The sequence below is a fragment of the Sinocyclocheilus rhinocerous genome, unplaced genomic scaffold (genome assembly GCF_001515625.1).
Source record: "Sinocyclocheilus rhinocerous isolate Xijiao unplaced genomic scaffold, SAMN03320098_v1.1 scaffold1152, whole genome shotgun sequence".
NCBI classification, from domain to species: domain Eukaryota; kingdom Metazoa; phylum Chordata; class Actinopteri; order Cypriniformes; family Cyprinidae; genus Sinocyclocheilus; species Sinocyclocheilus rhinocerous.
The window spans coordinates 681,808-692,192 of NW_015625590.1; the positions used below are offsets into that span (position 1 = coordinate 681,808).

The window sequence follows — 10,385 nt, forward strand, 5'->3', positions numbered from 1 at the left end:
GCCGTGGCAGTTTTACTTTTCTTTTGGAGACAAAAGTCTTTTGAATATTTATTTTCTTGCAAGAAAAGTTCAACAGTCATACAGTCATCCTAGTTGACTGCAGAGTGCGACCAAGAGCAAGAGGCAACACCCCAACTCAACATTTATACCTTATACCTTAGTAGCCAGGACGTCTAAAATAAAATTTCTGTCTCACACACTTGTCTTGCACAAATAGATTTCTTGTTATCTCTCAGCTCATCAAATACTCAAGCATACTGAAGCAAACTGAAGCACTCAGAGACAGTCTAAAGAACATTTTAGTACAGTGAAGCAAATAATATAAATATTTCAGATAGAAATAACATTTCCTCCATATATATATATATACACACACACACACAATAGTTCCGGTTAGACTCCTGTAACAAGTGACAAGGAAGAGTTCTTAATTAATTTAGTAACGAAACAAGTTACTATCTTTGATTCATTCACTAATTCAAAAACATTAATTCATTCATGAGTATACAAGCAATATTAAATCACAATGCACCTGAATCATTTTAGGCCCACTGTTTATTTAAATGATCATTTTGAATGTAATGTGACATATAAACATCGTGATTTTTTTTTCTTTGCAGCCCTATTTACCTCCACAACCGGCCTTTCCAGTGAGTACTATTATCAGCTCATACTGCATACTGCATCTCATTGTTGCGATAAAACTGCAATGTCTTTTGAATTAATTTTGTATATTATCTTTCCAGGGTTATATAGCACCTCAAGCAAGATATCAGGTGAATATATGTTTGAACGACATTAAATAAGGACATTATTGTAGTTTTCCTGTCATAAACAACTGTTCCTTTCATCTACAGCCTCAGTATGCTGTACCTCCAGGATGTGGGGTAAGTGGTTAATACGTCATGAAATATGTCATGTGACACCTCTATGATGATCAACAGAGATCAAAGGTTCTTACCTTTGAAGGTTATATGTTTGTCTTTTATGATATAATTGGTGCTCTACAAATCTCACACAATGCTTTATTGGATTCTACAACCATTAAAAGATCTGCAACATGTAAATGAAAGGTTGGGAAAAAAATGCTAATGAAGAAACTACTAGAAAGACAATATACTTGTTTTTCCTCGTTCGGTGTGGCATGACAGGGTTAAATGTGTAAACTATGGCTCCAAAACAGGATGGCATCTACTTCACCTCTGCCAAATGTCAGTGCACACAACTTCCTGTTTTAGTTCATGTCAGCATTTAGAAAACTCCATCGTTCAATGTTATCTGTGTTTAACAGTGCTATTATTTGTGATGTTGTTTATAATTAATAAGGAATCATTTATTTTATATTGTACTGATGTTCTGTGTTGAAAGTGCTCACTAAGATGCTGTGTTATTTGATCAAGTGCAACATTTCCAGTCTCCCATATCTTTCAGTAACAGTTACGAGGTCACATTGTGTTTGTTCTGTATGAGGAAGTGATACTAATACAGTGTTTATCTACCCACAGTTCCCAGCATACCCTTCTGCACCCAACTATGTAAGAGCAGCTCTCACCACAGGAAATCACATTACCATTACACAGCTAAAAGTCATGCATGAAGCGATTCAGATTTTTTATTCTATTTTATTTTGCTTGAGTACATGTGTTCATGACCTTTGATGGCCACTCTAGGACATTCACCTTTCTGTCCTTCTCTTTTTGCAATAATTCCTGCAGTTTTTCTTCATTAACTCCTTTTGCATTTTTAGTAAGATTTTGATTAATTCATTCATTATTTCATTTTAGATTCGCTTATTTAGGTTTGCATTTAAAAGTTCTAGATGTTGTTCATAAAACCAGTGTCACTTTCATTTTAATCAAACATTTGAATAAGTATTACATGACTTTAATTTAACTAATCTTTCATTTATAATTATCTCTTTATTTTGACTCACATTTAGACTATCCCGTACAAAACTGTCATTAATGGTGGACTTCACCCTGGCAAAAACATTGTCATCCAAGGAGTTATCAACCCCAGTGCTAGCAGGTTGGACAACAGATGACACACACTGTTATTTTAATTATAACTAATGTAACATATTTAAAAAAAAAATGTAAATCTGTTCATTGTAAGATGTAAGATGTTTTCTCTTCTGTTTCCTCCATTAGAATAACATTTAACCTGCGCTACAGAAGTGGTATTGCATTTCACTATAATCCTCGTTTTGATGAGAAACTGGTTGTGCGCAACACCAATCAGATGGAGCAGTGGGGTACGGAGGAACGGTCCGGTGGCTTGCCCTTTCAAAGAGGACAACCTTTTCAGGTAGGCAGACATACATCCATGAACATGCATTGCTTTATTGATGCTGGTAAATGCTGTCATTGTGACTTGAAAATAATATTACTTGTGTGTTTTGTATGTGTGTTGCAGGTCACCATCTCCTGCAATCCCCATCATTACAATGTGTTTGTCAATGGCCAACAAGCACACACTTACAAACATCGCTACACAAAGCTGAACGACATTGATATTTTGGAGATTTGTGGAGATCTGCAGCTGACTTTAGTGCAGGCTTAACAGGGATTTGTGATGTGTAATTTGTAAGGGAAAGCATGGCAAATTGTTAAAAAGTAGAATTGCTTTCAAATACAGCAAAATGGCTGACTGTAAACGAACAGCACTGTGATTTTGCTATTTCGAATTAACATAAAACCCTTTATACTGTGTTTAACTTTCTGTACAATTCTTTATTATGCAATATGCATATTATGCATATGGTATTACAGTATATAGTTGCCTATCTCTATATAACCGTCTTGAAATTCTCATCAGCCTTGCTGCATGTTTAAACTAATAAACTACTAACACAAATAAACAGCATGTTATATCAAAATATTCCAATGAATATTCCTTATATATCTGTCCAAAATGACATTAATTAAATATAAATATATATATAGGCCTATATTTATTCAAAATCGTGAAATGAATGGCGCTATTGATGATTGCAATGAAAACATTTTTGGTGTTTCCCAACCAGTCCTAATAATATTTTAGCAAGCGTAAACTGTATTCGACATGTATGCAGGTAGGCCTATATTTACCTAGGCTCTTTCTAAAGATATATGCAGCTTACTTTAGCTTAGCCTATATGTGCCTGTAAAGACTCCCTCTGGTTCACACAGAAGGCGTTTTTCCATTCCACAACGCCACATTATCAATGTTTTTCAATGTAAACACACGCTAGCCTAGGGGTGTCAAACTCAATTCCTGGAGGGCCAGACCCCTGCAGAGTTTAGATTCAACCCTAATTAAACACACCTGATCCAACTAATTAAGTCCTTCAGGCTTATTTGAAAACTACATGGTATGTGTGTTGGAACAAAACTGGGCTCTGGCCCTCCAGGAATTGAGTTTGACACCCTTGCGCTAGCCGGACATGTTTGCTCTTTGCGTTTGCGTCATGTGTTTTCGTATATAGGGTGTTCTAAAATCACAGCACTCAAGTTAGAATAAGTTTATCTTTTAAAAAACGAGTCTCGAGATCTTACCTTCTCCTCCGTTCCACTGCATTTTCAAAGTGGAAAACATGTTCTTTGTGGATGCCCATCTACCATATCCTTCATAATAATATTATTTCTTGTGTGTTTATTAATCAAGTTATTGATCAGTATTTAACCTCCTAGATTGTTTGATGATTGACGTAGTTCCATGCTGAAGTCTATTCTGTTCCTAGGGTCACAGTGCCATGATTAGGTCAGGGTGACCTCCCATCTACGTGAGCGACAGTGATTGGGACAACTGTGACATTTATGTGTTCTGCTGTTTTATGATATTGCTTGCAACTTGCTTATTGAGCAATTTAACTGGTAGTTGCATAATAAATATTAAATAATCCTGCGTTATTCTGTATTTTTACTCTCTAAAAAGAGACAGGCATAGTGTGTGTGATATATGTAATGAACCATGCTTAATGCTGATAAGATTCTCGCCAGAGCCAGGCCACCTTGAACAGAAGATAAGTTTTCTCTGCGTGTGTCGGCATCTTTTCCTGAGTAAGTGGAGAAGCTCGTCATCGGATGCCCCTCTGATCAGGAATAGGTCTCTGGAGATACCTGTTTTGTCAGACTCCTGATCTCTATAGCCTAAATAATCACTTAAGAGATATGTATTGACGTAATTAGTGACCTCTGTTAGAGTATAATTGGTGTTTTTGACATGTATGCAGAACGGCCTACTAACTCCATTGCGAGTAATGAAGCTGACTTCTGCTGATGAAACTGCAAACTATTTTCTTCAGTAAATTTTTCTTCAACTGATTGCATCTCTGACTCCTGGTCTTCATTCAACACCTGGTCCTTGGGTTTTAACTGTAAATTCCCCTATAAGGATATCCGTAAACGTTCCCGTAACATTGTAGGGAGTTTTTTTAATGTATTTTGGGACAACCTAGTAGTATGGTTATATTTGTTTTATTTCCTCATTCCAATGAACGATGAATGTTTGTAGAATATTACAGAGAAGTTTTGCTAACAATAACTTACATTAGTGCATGCAGCACTACATCCAATGAAATGTGCAAAATGAAGATCACGGATATGTAGTTTGCTGCCAGAAGGAATTGTAATGATCAGATAAATGTCATAATGAAAAAACGGAGCCACAGAGTTGAAACTTTTTTTATTTTATTTTTTACTCTTGGAAACATAAGATCTGGGCAGATTACAGCTTGTGGAACAGTAATAGATGAATGTTCCAGTTAACTTTACATATTAATAGATGATTTCAATCTTAATATTTACACTGTTTATTGAAGCAGCCTAACATTGCAGCATGGTTACAGGAAAGTTAAGGAGCATTATCCTAATTATCCACAACCTAAAACAATTGTTTATTTAATATTTAATTTGTTTTAGGAATGCTCTGAGAACCAAAAGCTTATTTTCCTAAAATGACCAGAACCAAAAAATGTGACAGTTTTTGTCCATTTTTCTCTGAGAGTGTATGTTTCTGCTCTTATCCAGGTTTGCATTTTAGTTATCTGGCAGACAGCACGTCTAGGTAATTTCCAGGTAGGTATAGGCCTATCTACCAAAAAGCACAAATATTCCTCTGTATACCTTAGATATCCACCAGTGTTTGTGTCCCTCACACCTCATGCATTTTTGGTCATATTATCAGGCATCATGTTCTTCATTATCACTGTTACGCCAACAGTAGTCTACATGACTGTCACTGGACCATTGTTTTCTGCCTTTACCATTGTTTTCATTTTAGCTGTCTGGCAGACAATATTTCAAGGTAGATTTCAGTAATTTCCAGGTAGGTATATCTACACAGAATTGTATATAAACTATGTATAATAAATGGGTGGGCTTAAAATCACAGATATATTTAGGCTACTCAACATCAAGCTTTACCATCCTTGGCGCTCCAACCTTGGTCTTGAATACCCAGCTGAAGATTTGCATTGAGACTGCTAAAGAATAAGAATTGGCAGAATGGCAGATTGTCAGCAACAGATGGCAATTTATAAACCCATAACCCTAACCCTAAACCAGTAAGTGATATTTTTTATATTAGCCTCTATAATGAGGTTTCATGTATAGTTATAGACAATAACCTATATATACACTAATCAGGCATAACATTATGACCACTGACAGGTGAAGTGAATAACACTGATTATCTCTTCATCACTGCACCTGTTAGTGGGTGGGATATATTAGGCAGCAAGTGAACATTTTGTCCTCAAAGTCGATGTGTTAGAAGCCAGAAAAATGGGCAAGCATAAGGATTTGAGCGAGTTTGACAAGGCCCAAATTGTGATGACTAGACGACTGGGTCAGAGCATCTCCAAAACTGCAGCTCTTGTGGGGTGTTCCTGGTCTGCAGTGCTCAGTATCTATCAAAAGTGGTCCAAGGAAGGAACAGTGGTGAACCAGCGACAGGGTCATGGGCTGCCAAGGCTCATTGACGCACGTGTGGAGCGAAGGCTGGCCCGTGTGGTCTGATCCAACAGACGAGCTACTGTAGCTCAAGTTGCTCAAGAAGTTAATACTGGTTTTGATGGAAAGGTGTCAGAATACACAGTGCATCACAGTTTGTTGCTGGCAGACAATATTTCAAGGTAGATTTCAGTAATTTCCAGGTAGGTATATCTACACAGAATTGTATATAAACTATGTATAATAAATGGGTGGGCTTAAAATCACAGATATATTTAGGCTACTCAACATCAAGCTTTACCATCCTTGGCGCTCCAACCTTGGTCTTGAATACCCAGCTGAAGATTTGCATTGAGACTGCTAAAGAATAAGAATTGGCAGAATGGCAGATTGTCAGCAACAGATGGCAATTTATAAACCCATAACCCTAACCCTAAACCAGTAAGTGATATTTTTTATATTAGCCTCTATAATGAGGTTTCATGTATAGTTATAGACAATAACCTATATATACACTAATCAGGCATAACATTATGACCACTGACAGGTGAAGTGAATAACACTGATTATCTCTTCATCACTGCACCTGTTAGTGGGTGGGATATATTAGGCAGCAAGTGAACATTTTGTCCTCAAAGTCGATGTGTTAGAAGCCAGAAAAATGGGCAAGCATAAGGATTTGAGCGAGTTTGACAAGGCCCAAATTGTGATGACTAGACGACTGGGTCAGAGCATCTCCAAAACTGCAGCTCTTGTGGGGTGTTCCTGGTCTGCAGTGCTCAGTATCTATCAAAAGTGGTCCAAGGAAGGAACAGTGGTGAACCAGCGACAGGGTCATGGGCTGCCAAGGCTCATTGACGCACGTGTGGAGCGAAGGCTGGCCCGTGTGGTCTGATCCAACAGACGAGCTACTGTAGCTCAAGTTGCTCAAGAAGTTAATACTGGTTTTGATGGAAAGGTGTCAGAATACACAGTGCATCACAGTTTGTTGCGTATGGGGCTGCATAGCCGCAGACCAGGCAGGGAGCCCGTGCTGACCCCTGTCCACTGCCGAAAGCGCCAACAGTGGGCACGTGAGCATCAGAACTGGACCACGGAGCAATGGAAGAAGGAGGCCTGGTCTGATGAATCACATTTTCTTTTACATCACATGGATGGTCGGGTGCGTGTGTGTCGTTTACCTGGGGAGCACATGGCACCAGGATGCACTATGGGAAGAAGGCAAGCTGGCGGAGGCAGTGTGATGCTTTGGGCAATGTTCTGCTGTAAAACCTTGGGTCCTGCCATCCATGCGGATGTTACTTTGACACATATCACCTTACTTCATGGAAACAGTATTCCCTGGTGGCTAAGGCCTTATTGAGCAGGATAATGCGCCCTGCCACAAAGCAAAAATGGTTCAGGAATGATTTGAGGAGCACAACAACGAGTTTTAGGTGTGGAATACATTTTACAATCTTGCTAATTGCTTATAAAGCCCTGAATGGGTTGGCTCCTCAATACTTGAGCGAGCTCATATCACATTATAGTCCTTCACGTCCGCTGCGATCTCAAAACTCTGGCCATTTGATAATACCTAGAATATCAAAATCAACTGCGGGCGGCAGATCCTTTTCCGGTTTAGCGCCCAAACTCTGGAACATTCTACCTAGCGTTGTTCGGGAGGCAGACACACTCTGTCAGTTTAAATCTAGATTAAAGACCCATCTCTTTAACCTGGCATACCCAATACAATATTGCATTTCTATAATTCAAATCCGTTAAAGGATCTGCTGCTAACATCTTGTGGTCTAGTGGGGTCCATGACTTGACGGGTCAGGGCTGTTTTGGCAGCAAAAGGGGACCAACACAATATTAGGAAGGTGGTCATAATGTTATTCCTGATCGGTGTGTATACACACACACACACACACACACACACACACATATACATATACATATACATATACATATATATATATATATAAGTTATTTTATTATTTTATCTTCCAGATTATTATGATAGATATTCATAACAGAAATACAAAAATATGCTTACAGTATGCACATCTACAACATAGACAATCCCAATTGGGTCAATCGAGGGAGGCTTGCAGTAAGGGAAGAGTGTTATCATAATTGGACGGATTTTGCCAGATGCTAACAGGTGATTAGTATTTTTCATGTTAATCTTAAAGGACAAATTAATCTTAGTGTCTTATTTAAAGGAATATTACCATGGGTGTTACTAGTTTTGTGGACAGTTTTAATTTCTGTGTTCTGTAGATTGAACCTTCAGTGCGGATCTGATTCGGAGGCTGATATTGCTCTGCACATAAACCCACGCTATGAGAATGGCAGTGCACATATAGTGTACAACACCTTTACACCTACCAGAATGGTTGCCAAACAACCCACGGCTGACTCTCCTATCGTCAAAGACAAACTGTTCGCCATCGAGATCCTTGTCACCAAGGAGGCATACAAGGTATTCACTCTTTGCAGAAGTTAAAAGTTAGCCATTTATTTAGATGTATTATGTCATGTCAACATAAGGCTATTTTCATGGCAACAACAGAGTAAAATCAATAAAAAAAAATAGATTCATTAATAGACAACGTAAGATAAGGGATAGACATTATATTTGATGTTTGAGTATATCGCATATACAACATCTTACACTTGATCATGACTAGTTTTACGGTTTACTTCAACCGCTTTGGCTCATTTGTTGAAACAGTCTTCACATTCTCTAATAAACTTTTTTTGCAGGACATCACAAATCAATTTCATGTCTGCAAAATGTAGTAACTCACCCAAAACATTTAATTCATGCTTCAAAACCTAGTTAGTGGGTCAGTAAATTGGCCAGTGGCAACGAAATGAAAGTTTTTGTCATCTTGTGAGCCGTACTGGCCAATAGATGTTTTTTTTCCACCACAGCAGTCAACCAAATATTTCTTATTTATACATTTAAATGTAGGGTAGGTGATTTCAGAGAGGCTAGCAATAGTAAGCTAGTTTAGCAAGCATAAGATCCCACCCTTCCTGCAAATCACTCTCCAAAGCCACGCTTCCTCCAAAATACATGAACGACCAGAGGCTAACCAGCAACATGATGAGAGACGGTGTTGGTGGAGGTGCTATGCTGTCAGATTATCTCATGTCTCATTCACCGGTGAGAAAAAATTACAGTACAAAGCACATAATATTACAATAATATCAGTTTTGTTTAGCTGAAAGCTTTTGTGTATCACAGAGACCTTTTTAGATATAGATGTCCGTAGATATACCATCAGAGACAGAAAAGGAGACAGGTGTGAGGGAGATCAGAGGGAAACCGTGATAGTCAACAAACAAACACACTTACTCACTCATAAAACAATGACTTAAAACACTACCAACGTGTTGCATTATAGAATCTTTTCTTTTGTAAAATTTCTTTACATAACAAGAATGAGACCTCTCTGCTGTTAAGAATTCACTACAGTATATGTTACAAGTACAGCACAAGTACAGTACAGTAAAAAGAGATGGTAATGAAATTGAAAGACTAACACCTGTGTAGGCCTTCGGCTACATCTAATTGTTTTGATAGTACTTCATTTTTAGATCTGGAATATATTTCTGCAGAAATACCTTATTCAGTTTTGTATTATTTTAGTTGTTTTAACCTAAGTTTAAAAAGATTAGTATGTAAAACTAAGCAAATTAGCCTGGTAGTAGGTACATAGAATTTTGTTGGTGGTTGTGTCTGAGTGAGAAAAGAATTCTTGCAATTTGAAAGATGTATTCACTGCATTTTGTACCAAAGCAACTGAAAATGATCCACAGTTTAGCCCATAGACTGCTGTTGTGCTCATGTGTGAAAAGTTTTGAAAAGGTGACCTAAGTATTGACAAATGGGTTATGTCAAATGCCATAGACATTTATGGAAAAAAAAGAATAGAAAAAAAATACACTACCACTATTAAGCATATGATAATTCATGTTATTCACATTGTTTAGTACTATATTTTCTATATTACACAATTTTACAAAGTTCCTTTTACTGTAAACAGGTGGTCCCATACAAAACCCGGATCAATGGTGGGCTATGCCCTGGCAATAATATTCTCATTTATGGAGTTTCTAATACTGACTCTAAAAGGTTAGATAAAAATCTTACACAAAAGAGAATACACTTTTGACATAAACACATTTACATACCAATTTTTTTTTTGTAAACGTACACTGGCGTCCAGGGCCGCATTAAGACCTTACAGGGCCCCGGGGCTATGACTTACTGCAGGGCCCCCTATTACAAATATAATATATATACAAACAAGCTTATACTTAAGACAAGTAAACATCCACAAATTACAAAAAAATAGACCTACCTGAAACACTTAAAGCACTGAATAATAAATTATATTGTATAAAATAAATGTACAAATAAACTGAATAGTCTTCACTGTATAAATTCAATGTACA

General features: G+C 37.5%; 1 protein-coding gene across 1 annotated transcript in view; it reads left to right on the forward strand.

Moving 5' to 3' along the window:
* LOC107756325 (galectin-9-like) overlaps nt 1–2,880 on the forward strand; it is a 5,704-nt gene extending 2,824 nt beyond the window's left edge. The window contains exons 5-11 of the mRNA XM_016573382.1: nt 621–650; nt 747–776; nt 858–887; nt 1,506–1,535; nt 1,940–2,028; nt 2,151–2,307; nt 2,416–2,880. Coding sequence (XP_016428868.1) covers nt 621–650; nt 747–776; nt 858–887; nt 1,506–1,535; nt 1,940–2,028; nt 2,151–2,307; nt 2,416–2,562 — 513 coding nt within the window. The 3' untranslated portion in view covers nt 2,563–2,880. The remainder of the gene's footprint in view (nt 1–620; nt 651–746; nt 777–857; nt 888–1,505; nt 1,536–1,939; nt 2,029–2,150; nt 2,308–2,415) is intronic.
* Nucleotides 2,881–10,385: the final 7,505 nt, after the last annotated feature.